Source organism: Plectropomus leopardus, chromosome 7, assembly GCF_026936395.1.
Source record: "Plectropomus leopardus strain MGB_pleo_1.0 chromosome 7, ASM2693639v1, whole genome shotgun sequence".
Lineage (NCBI taxonomy): Eukaryota > Metazoa > Chordata > Actinopteri > Perciformes > Serranidae > Plectropomus > Plectropomus leopardus.
In genome coordinates, this window is record NC_142182.1 from 7,126,314 (window position 1) to 7,150,917 (window position 24,604).

The following is a 24,604-nucleotide window of genomic DNA, read 5'->3' on the forward strand; positions in this document are numbered from 1 at the left end:
AAATAACGATTAAATTACAGTAAATTTCACTCCATAATGTCAAGTTTTGCTCCATATTCTCAAATTTTATTCCTGAAATATCATTCCATATTCTCAAGTTTTTTATTCAATTATTTTCACTCTCTTACACGAACTGCTTTATGCTTCATCGATGTTTCTTCATTCCCTTTACTTCGACAAATCAGTAAATCAGTAAGGCTTAGTGGAAGAGATTATGTGTCCAAAATGAGTGTGCTTTTCTTATATACATGATGCATACATGGTGTGAGCTATTTCACAAAATACACACGTGTGATATAGTCCACACACACACACACACACAAGATCAAACTTCCACCTTTGCCCCTTTCATATCCCTCACCTGTTATTGTTATCGACCACACTAGTATTGTTACTCCCCCTTACATCTAACACTATAACAGTGTCAACATTTCATTTCACACGGATTAGCGGTTCAGCCGACCTGTACAGCTGATTGAGACCAGTTCTGCACCTGTGGAGCCTCCTGCTGAGAGCTGTCAAATCACAACACCACCACCTAATGAGTGAAGGGTGCAGCCGGGAGCCCACCGAGGAGGGAAGGAGAGGGTCTAAATATTGACGGCAAATATTTGATTGAAGGGTAGGGATCTCCCCTGACTCATAGGTGTGTGTGTGTAGGTGTGTGTGTGTGTGCTCAGACACAGAATGCACACACTTTCCGATACCCTACAGCCCCTTATCAGCATCTACAGCTGTCTTTGACATGAAAAGAGAGACCAGGATGCTTCTTATATGTACCTATACACACACACACACACACACACAGACACACACACACACGACCTGCACCATGCTGAGACAAATACACAGCTTAACTGTGGCAGATGATACAGTGTGTCCGTGTGTGTGTGTATTAGCTGCTGATTATTTCGAACTGACTTCATATCTGTTATAGACACACCCAGTTGGATGCCAGAACGTGCACACACACGAACACAAATCTCCATGCAACCCTTTGACACACACACACACACACACACACACCTGACTGAGCACCAGTTGGGGGGTTTCAGGTGGAAATCCGCAGGGAAGGCTTCGCAGCGTGGTTGACCCAAAAATATAATGCACTGAGATGCCCTTTGTGAATTAACAATCACGCTGTGACTGTGACTGGATATAGAAACAAGTGTCAGTGATGCACGGAAAACATTATTATTGTCTTGTGTTCAGTGAATAAGAGAGTGAAGCAAAGACGTCTTATACGTGTGTGTGTGTGTGTGTGTGTGTGTGTGTGTGTGTGTGTGTGTGTGTGCTCATATCTATAAAGGGCATGATCATATTATCACTTTGCTTTTGGACAACCAACATATGCCTCTGTCAGCATGTTGCTCTTGTAAAAGAAATGTTCTTATTAAAGTAAACTGCAGTTGAGTCTCAAACTGAAGTGAGAGCATTAAGACCGTCAGCAGTTAGGGTTAGAGTGGTTAGGGTTAGAGTCGTTAGGGTTAGAGTGGTTAGGTAAAGGAGCACCAGGCTGCCTGAGATCAGCAGCTGTTTGACAGCACAGAGGAGCAGCAACAGGTGATCAGAGTTCTCCACCTGCTGGACAAAACATAGAGCTACATCTTGTCTTGACCTACTTTCTTTGAACTACAACTACCATCAACCCTGTGTGAGTACAAATACAAAGTAATGAAGTATACGTAGGCTATTTACCCCAAGTACTGGATTTGTTGACAGTTTAAAGGTACTTTAATTTGAGTATTCATTTTATGCTTATTCTAGTCCATCACGTCTCACATGAAAATACTGAAAGTTTTATTCCACTAAATGTAGGGAATATAAGCTACTGGTAATTAAAAACAAAAAACCATACTTTCAGCAAAGTTATATATGGATATATGATTATTATTTTTATTTTAATATTTTTGTATTATATTATTATTATAGAGATAGGTAAAAAATATAACAAATAAAATTACATACTTTTAGAAAAAAATTTATATATATATATATATATATATATATATATATATATATATATATATATATATATATATATATATATATATGAATGATTATTATATATTTTTTAGAATATTATATTATTACAGAGATAGACAGACAGACAGATAGATAGATAGACATGAAATAAATTAAATTTTAAAATGTTCAACAGATAAAAAAAAACAGTAACATAGAATTGATAAATCATTGTTATCATTGTTAGAAAATTAGTAGAAAAATTACTAATAAGGATTAACTTTATTCAGTGTCACAAGACAGCCGTATCAGTGGTGTCCATTTCTTTTCAACACTCTGTGCCATGGCGTGTCTCGGAACACTATTTTATGCAGTTTTCAGCAGTTTTTGGCAGTTTTTGAGACATGTCATATTTTGACATTTTTCGCCATACTATAGCCTAGGGTTATGACAGATTTCTAAGCACATCCTCTTGTAGAATAGCAAACTTCCTCCAAAGTCAGATGGCTTATAAGGTCTTTAATCCACATCTTAAAGGTTAGAGGAAAAATGTACTTCCATTTAAGCAGGATAAGTCGTCTAGCTTAAGAAGATGCAAACGATATCATGAGTCATCTGATTTTAGGTGGGTGTTTGGAGTAAGCACAAAGGATGAAAGATGCTTTGGAGAGATGATAAATGATGCAGGTTAATAAAACCATTAAGATAAATACCTTTTATATTGGAAAACAACGTGTTTTAATTTCTTTTGACTGTAACTGAAACTGAATGTATTTATTTTCTATTAATTGTTCTTTATCTATTTTCAAGAATATTCTAAAAAAAATTTAAATATTCAAATGCAATAATAACAATTTTCTCACATAGGCTCTTTAAAAATGGAGTGAATGCAGAATGAATGCAATATTTGTCCTTTTTCTGTTAAGAGAAACATTAAACTCCTACAATTTCATGCTTGACTGTGCTCCAAGAGTCTTAGTGTGGGCTAAATGGTGGAAAACTTTAAATATCTCAGTATAATTCTTGACTCCCAGGTGAAGTTTTCTGGAAATACAGAGTATATTTTCAAGAGATGTTACCGCGGCTCTATCTTCAAAGGAAACTCAGTTACTCAATTTGTGCACAAAACTATGGCTGAGAATTTTTAACTTTTCACCTTCCTGCCTGGTACGGTCACTGAAACTGTGCATGTAGGAGTAAACTCTCTGAGATTGTGTCAGTGGTAAACCACAAAAGCCCTCAGAGCAAGGAGTATCTTGGCAGATAGCTCCCATTTTCTCTCAGTTTGGGCTTCTGAGCTGCGGGTGGCGCTATAGATTCCCTCTGGAAACTAAAAAAGTTTTTAAGAAGTGCTTCGTGCCATCTATTTTCTTAACCAAACAAAGTGACTGCTGAGTTTTAAAGCACAGACGGGCTGTGAATATGATCTGATTTAATGTGTGAAGTGTTTTTAATCTTGTCTGTATGTTTGTTTTACTAACTGCGTTTGTGCTTTTTATTATGCTGTCTTCTGTGTCTGGTAGGTCAATGACTAATTAATTATTTTAAATTAATTAGTTGATTCATTTATTTTTTATTATTTTTTCATTAATTTTTTTAAATTCACTTTTCTTTTAATAATTTCCACAATAAAGACAATAAAGATCTATTGTATTGTATTGTCTTCTATTTTAATTTAATGCTCAGATTTGTTCATCTAACGTTAACCCTTTAACGTCTGGATTGACATCAGTTTTGTTATGCTGTGCTTAGACACCTTTCACAAGGATCTAAACCTCTGACACTTGAGAAAACTGACTTGGCAAGAAATGTAGCAAAAACTGCAAAAAATTAGTAAAAAGGTGACAAGAAATGTATATGAAAATTAGCTGGGGGGATTATTAGATAGATGTAATTATAATGATTTTTAAAAAATTTAAAAATGTCCAGAAAGCTATATTTATTATTCTGTTTAAGATTGTGTTACAAAAAAGGAAAAAAGAAGTAATTTTCTTCTTTTTTTAACTTTTCTTTTTTTGTGATTTCTTATTTTCATGTAATTTTCTTGTATTTAAAAATAGATTTAAGATTATGTTACAAAAAGAAAATGGTATTATTATTGTTATTATTATTACTATTATTATAAGGTTTTTTCTTTTTCTTTTTATTTACTTTTCTGTTTTGTAATTTCTTATTTTCATACCATTTTCTTGTGTTTAAAAACAGATTTAAGGTTATGTTACAAAAAGAAAACAGTATTATTATTGTTATTATCATTATTATTATTATTATTATGATAGGGTCTTTTTCTTTTTTCTTTTTTTTACTTTTCTGTTTTGTGATTTCTTATTTTCATATAATTTTCTTGTGTTTAAAAATAGATTTAAGATCATGTTACAAAAGGAAAATAATTATTATTACAGCATGTTCTCTATGTCATTTATTTTTTTTTTTACTTTTCTTATTTGTGTTTTTATACTTTAATGTAATTTTCCTGTTTTTTTTGTTTTGTTTTTTTTTACTAATTTCTTGCTAATTTTTTGGGCCATTTGTTTTTAAATTGCTCGTTGCCCTCTTTACGTGTTTTTTTTTTTTTTTTTTTTAGAGAAATCAAGCCAGTTTGCTCAGATGCCAAAGGGCTGACTAAGTGACTGACAGGGACAGAAAGACAGAGAGAGAGAGACAGACAGAGACAGACAGAGACAGAGAGGGAGGCGCGTGACGTCAGAGGTCAGCTGACAGGTTTGTTTTGCTTGCTCGAGCTCGTCCTGATAACAGTCAGAGGAAGGAAGCAGCGACATCAAACCGTTTCCAGTCTAGTGCTCCTGTATTTTGTATTTTACCAACAAGCTACCGGCACAGAAACCACGGGCAGTTTTATACACCGTTTTTAGCTTTTATATTTTCGCTCTGATAACAGTCGCTACCTCCGTTTTCGTCCACTGCCAACTGGTTGACTTTGACGCAATATGCCTTCAGAAAAAACCTTCAAACAAAGAAGGACCTTCGGTAGGTGTTTCAGCAGCTTCTTTTAACATTTTTACACACAAATCCTTTAATTTTGTATTTTAAGTAATGCTATGTGTTTGTAGCTGTTAGCCGAAATTGTCAATAAATTGCACGAGAGTGAATTATATCGTTAATGTAAACAGGCCAGGTAGTTATCAGGGTATTAGCGTTCATTTTGTTAAGCTAGTTCAGTACAATTTAAATCAAAAGAGAGACACTAGACTTTTGTTTTCGGCTAATTAGAAAAAATAACAATCCGTGGTCAACTTCTCTACACAAAAAGACACCGATGTTGTAATAATAGGCTCAATAATTGCTCGCAGTCTTGTAAATATAGGCTTAAATATAGACGATATTTGGGCTGTTTGCTGCAGGCCTGCCTCCCCCTCTGTGTGAGTGTTTATTTGCATCAGAGCTGTGGGAGAAAAACAAAGTGGTGTCGAAACGCAGGGCAGAGAAAAACAGAGCTGCAGGATTGGGGGATGGGGCAGTTTGTGGAGAAGAGGAGAAGAGTTTAAGACAACAAGAGAATAGATAGAAATGGTACCTAAAAGTGCCGAGTTTAGCTTTTGTTTCTGTTTGATGAGCAGGCCGCAGCCTCGATGTTGATTTTCGTTTTAGTCATCAGCGCACAGAGCTAAACACAAGGCCTGCAGTGCGCTTACAAATACACTGTATCATCCTTTATCCAACTTATTATACTTTGTGCTATTTTTAGTAACAAGGAACATAAGAAAATATTTGTAAAAAATATGTAAGTAGCTTAAGTAACAGTATAATCCCATTAAACTGCAAAAATAACAAGCTGATAAACTGGCCTTTAGTTGTTTTTTTCTTTAGTGTTACATGTCCTGACCGAACAAAGATGGGAACTGTTGACTCCAGCGCTGGAAACATAATTCCCAGTGTGACTAAAAGTAACCGACTTCCTGTTAAACGTCACGTTATTGGTCCAAATTTGCACAACCAGAGCACGTGAGGCAGCAAAAAGAAACACCGTGTCACGTGCGTTGGACTATTTTTGAGAACGTGATGCTTGAAATTCAATGCATTTTCTCTTTTAATGGTAAAACCGCGACAGACTTAATGGCCTGCACAGGTTATTGTTGGTTATGGCCACATGACTTTATATATATGTATATATATGTATAGATACATAGATCTAAATACAGTGGTTGGATGTAACTAAGTAGGATACATTTACTCAAGTACTGTACTAAGTACACATTTCAGGTATTTTTACTTTACTCGAGTCTATTCTTTTAATACCAGATTATATTTGTACTCTGCTACATTTCAGAGGTACATGTTGTACGTTTTACTTCACTGCATCTATGTGACAACTCGAGTTACCGCTTACTTTACATATCAACATTTTTGCATATAAAACATGAAAGTAGTGTGTAAAGTATGATGATTTGCTGTAAATTACCACCCAGTAGTTTCATAGAAGTACAGCTGAAATGATAGGTTGATTTTTGAGTTTTGTGTGCTTTTTCAAAAAAAAAAAATTTTTTTTTAATTAGTTTTGATTTTATACTATTTTTTTCTGAATTGGGTACTTTTACTTTCCATACTTAACATTTTCCTTATTATACTTCCTTACTTTTACTTAAGTAACATATTCTATGCACAACTTTTAACAGAGTATTTTCATAGTGTGGTATCAGTAATTTTACTTAAGTAAAAGAACTGAATCCTTCCTCCACCACTGTTTACATGTATGTATAGTGTAGCCCGATCCAGTTTAGGAAGAGGTGTGTGTAAGCTATATATGGTTGTTTACAGTTTATTTATAGAGTTTTTAATTTATCCCCGTGACACTGTATTTTTTGGGGCCTACTTGTTTGAGTAATTACACTTTTATTGCTTCACAGTGTTCATTACATTGTCATGACACACTTCACTCTGAGCATCAAACAGTTCGAGTTACATATTTGTATAATCGGTCATAAGATGACTCGGGAATCCACAGGGAATCTTCTAGTTGTGCTAAGCCGTGCTGACTAATTCGCATTTTATGACAGTGCTTGAAAAACCCCACGGGCTTTTAGACCACCTGCTTCCTATTTTGTTTTGTTTATTCCTCTTTTATTCGATCGAAAAGCGATGAGTCAAAGGCTGTTTGTCGCTTGGTCAGGTCAAGAGAGACACATACAGAGCTTCCCTGTTCTCGGGCGGTGAGCTCATGCTGATGTGGAACAGTGTCCTACATTTCCTCAAGTTTAGCATGAAAATGGCATCCTCGGAGGGAGATAAACATTTGTCTGTTGATTAAGTTAGATTTGTGGGCCTACGAGCTGTCTACTTAGAGAGCATTTTTTAGTGTTGTTGTCACAAGACTGCAGGAACTCAAAGCATCAACTGACTGTGACGGCCGCCAGCACCCTGAGTGCTTCCTTTGATTGCTTGGCTGCTCAAGTAAAGCAATGTCTAGTTTCATTTTTGCCTTTTCTACCAAAGGTATTTCAAAGCCGAAAAACTGACAGAGGTGATCACATTTTGAGAGGTTTTCCCCACCAGTTCGAACCTGTTGACCGATCCCATTTTGACCATCAGACTGTTGCTGTTGATGCTGAAAGTACAAAGTGCAGTAAGCCCGAGGTGTTATCTGTGGCCGTTTATTTTGGCCCAGTTACAAATCACTTAAAATGGGTTAAACCTCAGATAGGAGGGGCCTGCTCTGCCACAGGTCATCAATGACTTGATCCATCCAATCAGCATCTGTGGCACTCACCTGATCTTTTAGGCCGTCACCGTGGAGGGAAGTCAGTGTTAAAAAGTCCATCTTTAGCTGAGATTGTTAATAATCAGGGGGAGTCACAAGAAAGTCCAGATTCAAGTCCCAAGTCAAGACATGCACGTCCCAGGTCGAGTCCCAAGTCTTAAACTTTGAGTTTTTTTGTAATATTCAGAATGTGTTTGTTATCATTTCTAATGCCAATAACAACAGAGTGATACTTAGTGGTGATAAACTGATAGCAATATTTTGTGTTCTGTTGTATCGTTACTTGGATGCCAAGCATAGATTATTTTAACATTAAAACGTATTTATACAGTACAAATTAAATGTTTGGTAGCCTAATAAAAAGTAAAATCAACTGCTTTTAAGATAAGATAATCCTGTATTAGTCCAACAGTGTGAAATTTGCATTGTTACAGCAGCTATGAGGTACAAGATAAGCAGCAAAAGAACAATAAAATAGTAAAAAAAAAAATAATTACAAATATAAAAAAATATTATTAAACAGATGTTGACCAGGTTTTCCTTCAGCAACATAATGTACAGTTTTAAAAATAGTGATAAATTCATTTCAGCATATCGCAAAACGTTAAAAATCTTAATAATATTGTATTATAGTGATAATATCGTATTTGTGGCTCTCTGGTGATTCATATTAAATCAACAAAAGTTGTGAAAGCTTTTTAAAATTTTTAGTTTGTCAAAAATCGTGTCTCCATCTGGAAGTTGCGATCCCCACACTTCACATACTGCAATTTAGTTTTTTTTGTTGACCCTCTAGTAGGTTTTGTATGTGAACGATTGGACTGGTTCAGACAAAGTGGAATGAGTATCATTAAAGCTAAATGATTCAGGAATTTATGGGAAATAAATTCATTTGTTTCACCAATTTTGAATAAAATAATATTTCATCTTTCTTTTTCAAGTCAAAAGGCACAAGGGCAAGGAAAGTTTAGAGTAAGTGGTGTTAGAGTTTAGGTCGAGTTTCAAGTCTTTTTTTCAAGTCCTGACTTAAACTCGTCAATTTCTTTGAATTGAGTTAACTTAAGAAAACACCCAGCTACACTTTAAAATGATATAAATTACTGAGGGCATTAGTGAATATATACGCTAACATTGTGTGTGTTCACATGGACATGAATAACCCGTTTATGAAAATGTTTTTGGAGTATGCAGTTTGTGTGTTTGAGCATGTAAAAAACATATCCGGTTTATTAGAAACCCAAATATTCTAGCTGGAGTAATCTGAAAAAAAAGGGATGTGAATTCCTTATGGGCTCAACATCGTTTCCCCAAATATGATCATAACCGGGATAAACCTCATGAACAGATTTTTCACGCGCGTGTAACTGCTGTCATTGTATCAGGGTTTCTATGAACACCCGCGATATAAATAAACCAAATTTCCATAATGTAAGTGACACTTCCTAGTATCATTTCCCATATACGGCCGCAGCATGTGCTCGACATGCCTGTTTATATGCAATGGATGCAAATTATACACACTTTTGTGGACACACATTAGAGTAATTGAGTAGAAAATGTGAATCATAATTTCTGTATAATAATCTGCTAATCACTGTGGAACAATGTGGTTTCACCGTGAGAGGATTTTAGAAAAGCTCATTATGTTTTCACTGCAGCGCCATAGTCCACTAAGCAGTCTGTTCAATACATTTTCCCAGATGTTTCCATTAAGCTTCGACAATCACATTATGATTTTTTTATGCATTAAAGTAGATCTGATAAAAAATAGTGATACAGCACTTGCAGCTGAAACATTGTTTGGTTAAGATCTCTGGACAAAGATATGATTCGTAACACCTCCACAAAGCTGTCGAACCAGAGATCATAATAACAAACTGCTCCTCACGTGATCGTCAGACACATTTATTTACAGGGGGGGGGGGGTTCAATACTGTCTGCAGGGGTGGAGTTAGCAGGGAAGTTGTGGTAAAACCTGCCTGTGTGTGCTTTTTTTTAAAAAGTCTTCTTGTTTGTATGTGTGTCTGCTAAGCCTTTGACCTCATTTGTGTTTTATCAGCTGATTCTCCTGACCTGCTAATCTCTTTGTCTGGTTGTACGTTTCCATTAACCTGCGTCTGTTTTTCTGCCTCACAGAGCAGAGAGTAGAAGATGTCAGACTGATCCGAGAGCAGCACCCCAACAAGATACCAGTGAGTTCAGATGCTTTTTTTAACTTTAAAGTTTGCAGAGTTTTAGTTTGTGCATACAACCACGAGTATCATTCATATTAACTTAGACTTTCTTGCCACAATCCCCAGAGACAGAAAGAAAAACAAAATAAAAAGAAGCAAAAGAAAGTGAAAAACCGAACAATAAAAAAAAGGCATTTCATCGGGTTCAGTTTTGCACCAGTTCCTTGTTGTTGTCTTCTTGCTTATGATCAATAATATCTCGGTCAAATATCCATCATAATCCTAATTTATAATATATCATCATTTTATATCGTTATAAAATTTTCATTCATTATTCATAATATCATCCAATCCATATTTATTTATAAAGCCCAATTTAAAAACAACAGAACTGACCAAAGTGCTGTACATAGATAAATAAATTAAAAAACAATAGTAATAAAAACAATAACTAAAAAACCCATAAATAACATAAGTGAGGACAAAAGACGAAGAAAAAAAAAGCTATTTAAAAAGGAAATGATACCACAAAGTAAAACTACAGAAACTTACTTTAATATCATCATAATTTGCGTTCCTTGGGTATTCCATATCCCAGAAATTCGTTGATTGCAACATTCACAACTTCCCAGAATTGGGTGTTTTTCATCATTTGTAATTTCTTCATTTAAGACAGGCACAACGTACATTTATCCACATTTAAACAAATGTAGATGTACCCGAGTTAGCTGGGGAGCTAGTTTTCATCAGTAGTCCTTTGCCTGATTTTAAACGGTATCCTAAAATAAATTAAAAAATATGAATAGAATTTTTTTTTAAAATATGAAGATTTGAAAGTGTATAATGGTTAAGACAAACAACATTAAGATAAAAAGGCATTAAATATAGTTAAACAAGTTATGAATGTATGGAACAGTTTGAGCGTATGAGCGGATAAAATACAAATAGCAGATGATGACGGTACGGTGTGAGTACAGTCATATTAAAATTAGGTACAATAAGCCTAAAATCAGTGCTGACATCGTTGGTCACTTGTGATATTCCTAGAGAGTGTGTGTGTTTTTTGCCTCTCTCATATTTTTACAACATGATTGTTGTAAAGCAGTTTGTTTACTCTTTATTTGAGGTGTAATGAAGTAGCGCGTTAAATTTTTCAAACCTCCTCCATGTTTTTGAATTTGTAGCGGTGTGTAGTGACTTTCACATATTTATTTAGTCTTCTTTTGAAATTTCAACGTTCACTTCCCTCTATCATTTCGTCTTGGTGTTCACAGTTGAGAGAGTATTACAGTTTCTTGGATTCTGGTATAATTACTGTGAATCTTGTGCCACTGTATGTCTTTGAGTTTGAGTTTACTGACATTCGAGCTCACAGTTAACAACTAAATAAATGCAGAATTTACAATAAAAGAAGCAGAACTATATCTATATGTAAAATTTAACTAATAAAACAGAAAATACTGTCAAAACTACATATGTAAGTACACACACACACACCTTTATACTCATGCAAACCATACATCATACACAAATACAACCATGCATAGCTTTAAAACAGCAATATACAACATCACAGCACAATGCAGCCAAGGAACCCCAAAATCTTCACCGATCTAGCTTTTGTTCTGTCTGTTTAAAGGTTTTGGGTTTTCCCTCATAAAATAATCCCTCAGCTGCAGATTTCTAAAAAGAAACCCATTTTTTAATCCATATCACTCTTTCAAACCCTTAAAACGCTTTATATTCCCCGAAAGCTCTTTCAGTGATTGACTGAGCACTGAAGTACTACTCACTACTCAAAACATTTTAAGGGCAGAGAATTTTACTGCACTCTACTTAAGTACTGTTTTTTTGTATCTGTACTTTACTTGACTTTGACTCCACAACATTTGAAAGACAAATATTGTACTTTTGAATCCACTTCATTTCTATGAAGGCTATTGTTACTAGTTACATTTGCGTTGAAGTCAGCGCATGTTTTTTTTTGTTTTTTTTAAACTGTGATTGTGCAGTTCTGCATGTGATTTGTTCGTCAAAGTTGTGTTCCCGCACCTTTACCTCGTGCGTGCGTTACTCAGATCGGGCAGCTCGTTGGTAGAGACACTTAGAGAGGAGAGGTCATTAAAGAAAGGTGTTTTTGTTTTTTAATTTAAAACATTTTTTTGTAAGATTTTTCTGTCTAGCTGAGTTGCTGTTTAATAGTTATAAATCTACAGATGTGTTGCTAGCATGTTAACCCTGTGAAATCTGAGCAGATTGGCTCGACATCTCTCAAAAACATAGAAAGAGGGCAATGAGCAAATTAGCAAAAATGACCCCAAAATTAGTAAGAAGTCAGTAAAAAGTTATAAGAAAAATTACCCAAAATTAGCAAAATAAATACAAATAAAATAATAAGTAAATACAATAAAGTAAAATATAAGTAAAATAACACAAAGTAAACGACATGAAAAAAGTGCTAAAAATAAATCACATCTAAATTATAATAAATATATTTGTCGATCCAGGTTTCAAAGTGTTTGGCTTGTTTATTTATTTACCAAAATGAAAACGGCGTTGGCGGTGCTTTTGTGATTCTCTGGGCATTTCAACAAGCTTTTCATTGTGCAGATTCTACAAGCAAGTCAGTGCACTCAGTGGTTGTTTTCATTAAAACAACCATTACATGGTTCTGTAATTGTATTGTGACAATATACAGCAATGTGTTAATATTATTTTAAAGAAAGAAATTTAAATACTTAAGTATTTTTTAAAGCACCCTAGTAGTTTAACTCAAGTAATAATGATAATAACTCAGCAACTTTTACTCATATCAGAATAATATTTGATTAGCAGCATCTTTACTTTGACTCAAGTGGTAGAGTCGTGTACTTTGTCCAACACTGGAAACTTCTGAGCGTGATGTGCACAACAGCACACAGGAAGACACCAGTCAGAACAAAACTGCAGCGGAAAATGTTACCACATATTTCCTGGTTGCTCTGATATGTCTGTGAAATCAATTTAAATGTCATTCGTCTGCATTGGACACATTTCTGCTTTTTGTTTGTTGTCCTCTATTTGGTGGTTTTATTGTTGCCTTGCTGGCCTTTATCCTAAATGTATTTGTGATTAGGCTTTTTTTTCCGCTCACAGTGACGACGGCAGTTTTTTCTTGTGATAAAGTGTGACTGAGTCAGGTGTCCTGTGACTCCTAGCAACCACGTGTAAACAAACACACACCTCTTGTTTCACCTGCTTGTCTTATCAATTTTGAGATAGAGTATCACCGCAGTCTTCCATCTGCTGCCCCATGTAAGGCCTCTTCTCAGCTTAAAAGCAGCCCAGTGTGTGTTTCCTGAGTACACTCCTGGGGTTATAAACTGCCATGTCATGGTAAGTGTTGACACCAGAGGCAGATGCGCTGTGTCACTGTAATGCAACTCCATCCAGACGGCCACAGTGGAGCCTGTGGGGGAGTGGAGGCCTGATTATAGCTCTCAGAGCAGCCTCACTGAACAATGTACCTGCTGTCACGACAAACGGGGGTCAGCGCTTTTCTCAGTCCATGCTCAGAGTTCAGATCAGCTCTTTTATCTCAATTTCATCATTATTATTTTAACATCCAGAAATTAAAAGTTACTTTAAAGGTTACAGATTCAGTGTAGGGGATTACTAATTTATAATACAAAGCTTGAGTTACAAACATGATGTGTAAGGCAGGGATGCTCATCTTGCTTTGTTTGGGGGCCACTTTTACGAAATGACAGGAGGCCAGGGGCCAGTCGCAGCAGCCCAGAACATGTTTATAGGATTGTAGGACGTTTCAGTATATTTCTCAGATTTCTGGATGTTTCGGGGATTTTTGGACATTAGCAGCTCAGTGAGGACCTCAGTCGGTTATTGTTTGATAAACAAGCACTATTTTAATGCTGTTTTATGCAGTCTGGCAACTTCTGAATACTATATCCATCCCTCGTAATGATGTCATCACGCCATGGTCGTGCCAGGTGGCGCTTAGAGGAATGAATGATGAATCTGTCACTATGCCCTTTCACTCTGCTAAAAAAAATGAGCGAATCCCAAAAACTATAAAATATATATAGTTCAACTGACTAATGGAGTGTCAACATTATTTTATATTATTATTATTATTATTATTATTATTATTATTATCATTATTATTATATTTTCGTTTTATTTCTACATTTAAAAATATTTTGGATCAGCATTTTTTTTTTATTATTTAATATCTGGTATATCAGGAAAAAATGTCAGATTTTTGTATTTTATTTATAATGACACAATTTCAATACTTTTATCAAGTATAATGGATTATTGAGTTGCATAACTTTTAGCTTTGGTTGTACAGATTTTAGGGATATAAAGGATCTGAATGTACTCCAAGAAATAACATTACAATAAGCAAAAATTTCTTTGCAGTTCAAGGGGTTCAAATATTGTGAGTTTGTCAATATTGCTCAGTGCTGATTGCCATCAGTTTCATCTATTAACAAGTTCTCTAATTAATTTCCAGAAAATAAACTCATGGTGTACTTTGTATAACTACCATGTTGTAATATTTTATCCACATCAAACGGCTGCCCGATAATGTACTTTAAACAAAAGGTTATTATAGTGTGCATAATGTCCTATCAAAGGTAGCGTAAACACGTGGACTATTGGCTAGGACATTAGACGGCTCAGATAAGTAATTGAGAGTGCTTTTGAATTGTATAAACTCAGACTCAGACAGAGGATGCTGTGTGGCAGCCGGCTGCTGTGGATTACAGTTTGAGTCTTATAGCTGATGCAGGTTTTACACCGTCAGTGACGAAGTGCTCTGTGTACTGACTGTGCTGTTTTTAAAGGGTTTGATTATAAAAAAAAACATCTTAACTTGATTAAATGTCTCACTGAATAAAAGATCAAATGTTTGTAGCGCAAGCAAATTAGTCTTGGTTCAGGGAAAATGGACTTAAAGGAATAGTTCACCCAAAAATGAAAACGCAGTCATCTCTCAAACAATTCAAGCAAATGGTGACCAGAATTCAAACATTAAAAAAATACATAATATAATCTTTTTTTTGTAATTAGATTTTTTTCCATCATATTTATTTCTGTGTTTTTTTCCTTTTTTAAATAAATAAATTATTTGATTTAAAATTCTATGACATCACAGGTCATTCTAAGCCAAATTTCCTTTTAGAGTGTCATAAAATTCGGCTGTGTGTATATGATTTGTTATTATACTATTTGTTGTTATTCTCTGCACAAAACTAAATAAAGATCTGATCACAAACAAATAAACAAAAAAAAAACACAATAAAGCCACAAAATGTCTCCATACTGCTCATCGGAAGTAATCCAAGTCCGTTCATCAGATTAAAAACGACATTTTTGGTGTTTTTTCTTTTATTCAACCATTAGAGCTTCTTTCAAAAGCGCCGATTTATAAAACGATGGTTCGAGTGTGTAGATGCTTCAACCAAGAGAAGTATTTGTCTCCTGCAGGGAGTAGGGACGTTACCTACACGTTCCAATAATGTTTCACAGAAAACATTTTAATCTGATGTTCAAAGACCTTTAAGGATGTTTAGCATTTCAAATAATATTCCTTAAAGGTCAAATGCTGACTAAAACGCAGCGTTTTAACTGCAGCATTCTGAGGATGTTGTGGTGACGTTGAGAGGCGACAGATCATTGAATGCTTTTGTAAAACATTCCCACAATGTTACATGAGAACAAAGGAGGAACATTTTCAAAGCAATATTCAGAAAATGTTTTCAGGATGTTATTGAGGCCTACCATTACACCTTTTTTTTTTACGAAACGTACCTGTGATGTACGTTAAAAAATGATATGTTAACAAAAACAACAACACAACAACACACAACAACATTTGTAACATTTTGATGACGTTTATTGAGGATGTTACCCAAACCTTAAAAGAACATTCTGGGAACTAAAAGAAAACTTGCGGCTGACAACATTACTGAAACATGACTCAAACATTGAATTGTTCCATTCTTCGAACATTTTTAGGGCGAAAACCTGCTAGTTGGTTCGGTAAAAACAAACAAACGAACAGAACAAAAGTATGCGAGCACGCATATGTGAACGCGGCTCCAGCACTAGTAGCTCCAAGCTACAACGAGGCTAAAAACATGACGCCAGTAACGTGTTTTTCAAACAACTTGACACGTCGGGGCTTCGGGATACCTGGATTTCTTTGGACGAGCAGTATGGAGACATTTTTTGGACTTTCCATCAGCATGAGGGTGAGTAGATAATGACTGAATTTTCATTTTTGGGCGAACTATCCCTTTAAGACTCACAAACAAGCAGAGCTGTTCTTTTTTTCTTTGTATTCATATCATCTGATATGTGTGACCTCATCTCCCCGTTATATCTCCCTGCTGGACTATCGGTGACTCTGGTCCTGAAGCGGTTCCAGCTGTCAGAGGATCAGGTCTAAAAACAGCACAGGAGATAATGCTCCTGCAGAACTCCCCCAGAATAGAAGCGGAGGAGTCATTGATCGATGATGTGTATGTCTCCTGCAGGTGATCATTGAGAGGTATAAAGGAGAAAAACAGCTCCCCATCCTGGACAAGACCAAGTTCCTGGTGCCAGACCACGTCAACATGAGTGAACTCATCAAGATCATCAGGTACGCCTCCTCTCCTCTCCTCTCCTCTCTTCCCCTCCTCTCCTCCTCACTCTGCCATGTCCTCCCCTCTCCTCTCCTCCTCACTCTGCCATGTCCTGGTCTCGCCACCAGGAGGCGCCTCCAGCTCAACTCCAATCAAGCTTTCTTCCTGCTGGTCAACGGCCACAGCATGGTGTCCGTGTCGGCCGCCATCTCCGAGGTCTATGAACGGGAGCGGGACCAGGATGGCTTCCTGTACATGGTGTATGCCTCCCAGGAGACCTTTGGCACCGCCACGACCGCCCAGTGAGCGCACTTCCTTCCTTCTTCCACCTGGCAGGCGATTGGACGATAGTAGTTTTTAGCCCCCCCTCCACACCTTTAATCTCGACTGTAAAACACAAACTGCTCAATCTAAACACAGCGTACGATAATTTGCCAGGTCGTGATCTTGTTATTCGGACTGTTTGTGTTCCACCGCGCTCACCCGGTAGCATAAAGCCACAGGGGTCGACCAGAACAGCAGAGTTTAAGTAGAGAAATCCCCGAAATCTGACTCAGGCTGATAGAGTCTTTTAGTGTGTCTCTGCCTCGTTATATTGTCCTCTCTGGTGAATCATGTCCACTGTCATGGCAGCGTACCGCCTGCAGTTATTTTCAGTGTTGTGGTGTCTCCTCGGCTGTATTTATGTTAATGTATATATACATTTCAGGTAGTGATATGACATAAAAAGTGGCCCTCCACTTATCGATATATACATTAGCCAATGAACAAAAGCCAACCTTAAATTTAAGGTTTTTGGAGGCAGAGATTTGTTTTCAATGGAGTTTTTTTTATTGCAGTTTATGGGGATTTAGAGTCTCGCTGGGAGAAAAATGCAAAGTGAAGTAGAGCTGTTAATCGACGCGTCTCTGCTGTGTGTCTCATCACATTCCCTTAATGGTCCTTCTTTGGTGTTTTGATCCCTTCCTGCCTTGTAGCCTAAAGCGTCTTCACTGTAACGACAATATGTTGGGGAACTGCTTTCGCTCTTGATGATTGTAGATTGCAAAAAAAAAAAAGAAAAAATGCCTTGGTGTACAGATAATATTGACTTTTGAGCTTTGAATATAAAAAGGGGTTCCAATGAGAGTGTAACCAAGTTGAATTTGGACACACTACAAGGAGCACAGTCTGATTGCATGTGTGAATGGAGGATGAGGGTGTTTGTGTAGATGCTGATGAGAGGAGGAGGTTGCCGTTTTTTTGTTTTTTATATCTCCTTTGAAACAATAATTTATTGAAGTGATCAAGGACTGATGGGAAGTCAAAAAAAGAGAGTTGATGATGTCTGACTGTCCATCTGTGTCCAGCCTTCGACCTGCGGGGCAGATTTCCCAGATCTGCCACTGTTGTTTAGTTTCACTTCACTGAAACTCAACAAGCACTTTCACTTTGGGGAACGTGCACTAAGGGCTGCACTCGAAAAAGAAGATTTTGAATATCCTGTCTGTCTATAGATGGATGGTCCCTCACACTGTCTGTGCTGTGCTTCTCCTCCTCCTCCTCACCATCTTCTCAACAGACTGAGGTTTAGCTGCTTTTATATCGCAGTATTTTATCACTTTTTATTTTACGTGATTTTTATTTCTATGTACAACATGTCTTTACTCTTCCCTGTCTACAGTATCTGAAGGTGATTTTTTTTGTTGTTTTTCTGACTCGTGAAAGCCACTGTGTGTTTGTTACAGAGGGGTGGAGCGTTTGTTTCCGTGGTCTTTTCTGCCTGCTCCTTTGTTTCACACACACACATATCCACACACAGCAATATCACACAGCCTCCTCTTATGTATTTATGTTGGTATTTTGTAAACAATAAAAGGAGAAAAAAAAGATAATACCTGGGGGTCCTGTGATTTGTGTGAATACTGAAAATATTATGATAAATATTATTTTCAGTAATCTAGCATCACCATAATGTCAAATGTAGTCCACAGTGGCAGCCCCTCAGCTATCAGCTCTCACACATTTACACTGGTGATTCATAGATCCTGAAAAAAAAGGGACTGAAAATAGAGCAGAAATCAAACTGATAACAGAGGGCAGGTAAAATATGTATGTATGAGTATATATGATCAGATAAAAAAAACCCAGCATGGATGTGATGTGGGACAAATATATTGAAAATGGTTTCTCATTAATTCATAATTTAGATGAATTTGTTGTTTTAAAGATGTGTATTTACTGTTCTTTGTCTTTTCTCACTGCATATATATATATATATATATATATATATATATATATATATATATATATATATATATATATATGAAAGTGTACTATACTTACTTATACTACTATACTATATATACTATACTATGACTTTTTTTGATTTGGGACAACATACTATAGTAAGACGTTTTTTCATAATTTCGGATGAAATACTATATTATGGTGTTTTTTTTTCATGACTTTGACATACTGTACTTTCATGTTTTCTTTCATGATTTCAGGGGACATACTGTAGTGTGTTGTTTTTTAATGATTTTGAACGACACACTATACTATGACCTTTTTTCATGATTTTAGATGATATACTATAGTATGACTTTTTCATTATTTCCCACAACGAAGTATAGGCCTACTGGGAGTGGTATTCATGGTTTTGAACTATACTAAGACATTTTTTTCATGGCCTCCAGCGACACAGTATACTATGATGTTTTTTATGATTTGGGACGACGAACAATGATATGATATTTTTTCACGATTTCTGACGACATACTATACTATTACATTTTGGGTCATTTTTGACGATATAGTATACGATGACATTTTCAGGTTTTTGACGATATACTATACTTATGCCATAGTATAGTATGTCGAAAAATGTCAAATTTTGACATATGAAAAAAACAATGGCTGAAAACGACATATCATAGCTTGTAGAGACACGTCATGGTATGCAATACCTAAAAAAGGACAAAAATCTCATAATTACTCATGGCGAAAAAAACGGCCGAAAAAGCCAGTTTAGACCATATTGACTTCTGCGCATGCGTCGGCGTCTGCTGCATCTGAGTGCGTGGGAATTGTTGCAATTTTCGTCTTTTATTGGTTTTAAAGTGATTTTTCTACCTTGTCGGGAAGTTCCTCTTGTATTTTACTTTTGATCACTGCGATCTAATCAACGATCAGAAAATCCCAAATCCCGATTTACCTGTTTTAAAGTGCCAACTATAAGAAGTTTTTGACAATAATGACTGAGGCAAACAACAAGAGAATTGATTAACTCGTGAAAAACATCAGCGGATTGAGAAAAACCCTCCAGGTGGATGAGCTCACTACCAACAACTTTCTGAAATTAATTCAGAAGTTTCGCGCATCGCTGCAAACATCCGATCATCCCTGCCTAAGACAGACTACTTGGAAGGTCAGCCCCGAAGAAACAACATTGTGAGTGACTGCATCCAAGAGTATAGCAACGAAAGCTGGGCTGAATCGGAGGAAAAAGTGCGAAAACTTCTCTCTGAAAAGCTCAAAGTCACCCTGGTTGAGTTGGAGCGACTGCATCGGACCTGGCTATCAGCTGGAGCGAGAGCGCTGCAAATTGTGGCAAAATTCCAGTGTTGGAGAGAGCAAAGGATCTTAAATGTTTACATCAACAAGGACTACTGGGATGCTATTCGCCAAAAGCGTAAAGATCTCATAACAGCCACAAAGGCTGCGCGAGAGCGAGGCGACATTGCATTTCTGCAATATGATAAACTCATCATCCTGCCTCTCAGCGTCCAAAGACTGACAGCCGAGCCCAGGTGAGGGCCAGCAGTCCCCGGTAGGCAACTCCTGCACCCTCTGAACAGTACACTATCCACCACATAAGTGAATGAACTCCGTTTACGACAATCCCACAGCCCAGCAAACCAACAGATGTATTAGGAAGCTGAATTATTTAGCCTAAATCATGTCTTTAATTCATATACGCTATATGATTTTAGACACTCAAACAAATTGTCCTCCCATGACCCTGATGTGAACTTTTACATCATGTAATTGGTGAGCCCCGGTCCTGCAATTATTGCAATGAAAATGATTTAAATAATTTAACTGAAAATTTGTCAAGGAAGTCTGATATTTTCTTGTAGTTTACCAGAAAAATAATGAGCAACAGACTCACTTCCTGTCAGCTTTGAATCCTGAATCTACTGTTGTGGCACTGTCAGAAACGTGGCTCACATTTGAAACTGCAGATATACTGAATATAACATGAATCAATGCATCTCTGTTCATTCATGTCGAAAGGTTAAACTTGGAGGAGGGGTCTCTTTATAAGTGCATAATGATTTTGAGTTCAAAGTAAGAGAAGATCTCACTTTGAATTCGATGGAAATTGATATTATATCTGTATTCTTGGAAATACCTCATTGTCCTCATTTTGGTGGTAAAAAATATAATTGGAGGTATCTACCGCCCATTGGATACCAAAATCAGTTCTCTTTAGATGTTATTAATGATGAAAGAAAATTATGTTTTCTTTTAAGTTACATTTTTTAAATGTATTATATTCATCCTACTTCCACCCTGGAAGAGTGAAAAGTAAAAGTGCCACTTTGATTGGTAATATTTTAACATATTCTTTTCAGAGTGTTTTGAATTCAGAGATTTTGTGTACAGACATTTCGGACCATTTCCCTGTATTTCAATTTCATTAGCAATAGGATTCAGTGTTTAAAGATGAAGTATGCAATCGAATATTTCATGAAAGAAATATCTAACGATTCAAGTACATGATTGAGGATGTTACATGGGAAAATATCTATATTCTACAGGATGCAAAACTTGCATACAAATCTTGTGCACAAATATTCAATTCTTCATTTAATGAATGTTTTCTGCTTAGTAAGCATAACATCAAATCAGAAAAGGCTGCTAGCAAACCGTGATTCTCTGCATGCACTTGAATCTTCGATAATTAAAAATAAACTATTGCAAAATGCTACACCCCACAATTCAAAAACAATTCTACTCGACATAACGAAAAGAACTTTCAAGAAGTTTCAAGAATCTGCCAGAATAAATTGGGTCCACATGGAACATACTTAATCAACAAATTAATAGCATGTAAAAAAAAATGACCATAAACGCCATAGTATAGTATGTCGAAAAATGTCAAATTTTGACCCGTCGTAAAAATGGCTAAAAACCAAATATTTTAGTTTGTAAAGACGCCCCCTAGTGTACAAAGTGGGAATACAGGCCAAAAACGTCCAAAAACTTCATTATTAAGCATGTCAAAAAATTGGCCAAAAACGCTGTATGTCGAAAAATGTCAAATTTTGACCCGTCGTAAAAATGGCTAAAAACCACATAGTATAGCTCATAGAAACGCCCCCTAATGTACAAAGTGGGAATAGTGGCCAAAAAAGTCCAAAAACTTCATAATTTAGCATGTAAAAAAAATTGGCCAAAAACGCCATAGTATAGTATGTCGAAAAATGTCAAATTTTGACCCGTCGTAAAAATGGCTAAAAACCACATAGTATAGCTCATAGAAACGCCCCCTAATGTACAAAGTGGGAATAGTGGCCAAAAAAGTCCAAAAATTTCATAATTTAGCATGTCAAAAAAATTGGCCAAAAACGCCATAGTATAGTATGTCGAAAAATGTCAAATTTTGACCCGTCGTAAAAATGGCTAAAAACCACATAGTATAGCTCATAGCAACGCCCCCTAATGTACAAAGTGGGAATAGTGGCCAAAAACGTCCAAAAATTTCATTATTTAGCATGTCAAAAAAATGGCCAAAAACGCCATAGTATAGTATGTCGAAAAATGTCAAATTTTGACCCGTCGTAAAAATGGCTAAAAACCACCTATTATAGCTCATAGAAACGCCCCTAATGTACAAAGTGGGAATAGTGGCCAAAAAGTCCAAAATTTCATAATTTAGCATGTCAAAAAATTGGCCAAAACGCCATAGTATAGTATGTCGAAAATGTCAAATTTTGACCCGTCTTATAAACATGGCTAAAAACCACTTAGTATAGCTCATAGAAACGCCCCCTAATGTACAAAGTGGGAATAGTGGCCAAAAAAGTCCAAAAATTTCATAATTTAGCATGTCAAAAAAATTGGCCAAAAACGCCATAGTATAGTATGTCGAAAAATGTCAAATTTTGACCCGTCGTAAAAATGGCTAAAAACCACCTATTATAGCTCATAGAAACGCCCCCTAATGTACAAAGTGGGAATAGTGGCCAAAAAAGTCCAAAAACTTCATAATTTAGCATGTCAAAAAAATTGGCCAAAAACGCCATAGTATAGTATGTCGAAAAATGTCAAATTTTGACCCGTCGTAAAAATGGCTAAAAACTACTTATTATAGCTCATAGAAACGCCCCCTAATGTACAAAGTGGAAATAGTGGCCAAAAAAGTCCAAAAACTTCATAATTTAGCATGTCAAAAAAAATGGCCAAAAACGCCATAGTATAGTATGTCGAAAAATGTCAAATTTTGACCCGTCGTAAAAATGGCTAAAAACCAAATAGTATAGCTCATAAAAATGCCCCCTAATGTACAAAGTGGGAATAGTGGCCAAAAAAGTCCAAAAACTTCATAATTTAGCATGTCAAAAAAATTGGCCAAAAACGCCATAGTATAGTATGTCGAAAAATGTCAAATTTTGACCCGTCGTAAAAATGGCTAAAAACCACATAGTATAGCTCATAGAAACGCCCCCTAATGTACAAAGTGGGAATAGTGGCCAAAAAAGTCCAAAAATTTCATAATTTAGCATGTCAAAAAAATGGCCAAAAACGCCATAGTATAGTATGTCGAAAAATGTCAAATTTTGACCCGTCGTAAAAATGGCTAAAAACCACCTATTATAGCTCATAGAAACGCCCCCTAATGTACAAAGTGGGAATAGTGGCCAAAAAAGTCCAAAAACTTCATAATTTAGCATGTCAAAAAAATTGGCCAAAAACGCCATAGTATAGTATGTCGAAAAATGTCAAAATTTGACCCGTCATAAAAATGGCTAAAAACCAAATAGTATAGCTCGTAGAAACGCCCCCTAGTGTACAAAGTGGGAATCGAGGCTAAAAAAGTCCAAAAACTTCATAATTTAGCATGTCAAAAAAATTGGCCAAAAACGCCATAGTATAGTATGTCGAAAATGTCAAATTTTGACCTGTCGTAAAAATGGCCAACAACCACATAGTATAGCTCATAGAAACGCCCCCTAATGTACAAAGTGGGAATAGTGGCCAAAAGAGTCCAAAAACTTCATAATTTAGCATGTCAAAAAAATTGGCCAAAAACACCATAGTATAGTATGTCGAAAAATGTCAAATTTTGACCCGTCGTAAAAATGGCTAAAAACTACATATTATAGCTCATAGAAACGCCCCCTAATGTACAAAGTGGAAATAGTGGCCAAAAAGTCCAAAAACTTCATAATTTAGCATGTTAAAAAAATTGGCCAAAAACGCCATAGTATAGTATGTCGAAAAATGTCAAATTTTGACCCGTCGTAAAAATGGCTAAAAACCACATAGTATAGCTCATAGAAACGCCCCCTAATGTACAAAACGGGAATAGTGGCCAAAAGAGTCCAAAAACTTCATAATTTAGCATGTCAAAAAAATTGGCCAAAAACGCCATAGTATAGTATGTCGAAAAATGTCAAATTTTGACCCGTCGTAAAAATGGCTAAAAACCACATAGTATAGCTCATAGAAACGCCCCTAATGTACAAAGTGGGAATAGTGGCCAAAAAGTCCAAAACTTCATAATTTAGCATGTCAAAAAAATTGGCCAAAAACGCCATAGTATAGTATGTCGAAAAATGTCAAATTTTGACCCGTCGTAAAAATGGCTAAAAACCACATAGTATAGCTCATAGAAACGCCCCTAATGTACAAAGTGGGAATAGTGGCCAAAAAGTCCAAAACTTCATTATTTAGCATGTCAAAAAATGGCCAAAAACGCCATAGTATAGTATGTCGAAAAATGTCAAATTTTGACCCGTCGTAAAAATGGCTAAAAACTACATATTATAGCTCATAGAAACGCCCCCTAATGTACAAAGTGGAAATAGTGGCCAAAAAAGTCCAAAAATTTCATTATTTAGCAT

General features: G+C 36.0%; 1 protein-coding gene across 1 annotated transcript; it reads left to right on the forward strand.

Annotated features, from left to right (window-relative positions):
- Positions 1 to 4,702: 4,702 nt before the first annotated feature.
- Positions 4,703 to 18,364, forward strand: map1lc3b (microtubule-associated protein 1 light chain 3 beta). Its single transcript, XM_042496181.2, has 4 exons — positions 4,703 to 4,953; positions 9,818 to 9,873; positions 16,401 to 16,507; positions 16,619 to 18,364. Exons 1-4 carry the CDS (start codon positions 4,914 to 4,916, stop codon positions 16,794 to 16,796), a joined length of 381 nt encoding a protein of 126 aa, XP_042352115.1. The 5' UTR covers positions 4,703 to 4,913; the 3' UTR covers positions 16,797 to 18,364.
- The last annotated feature ends 6,240 nt before the right edge of the window (positions 18,365 to 24,604 follow it).

Bases quoted from the DNA above. Each gene is read 5' to 3' on its own strand.
- map1lc3b (XM_042496181.2), top strand. From the start codon at position 4,914: ATGCCTTCAGAAAAAACCTTCAAACAAAGAAGGACCTTCG. The intron at 4,954-9,817 runs GTAGGTGTTTCA...TCTGCCTCACAG, and splicing joins CAAACAAAGAAGGACCTTCG to AGCAGAGAGTAGAAGATGTC. The intron at 16,508-16,618 runs GTACGCCTCCTC...TCTCGCCACCAG, and splicing joins GAACTCATCAAGATCATCAG to GAGGCGCCTCCAGCTCAACT.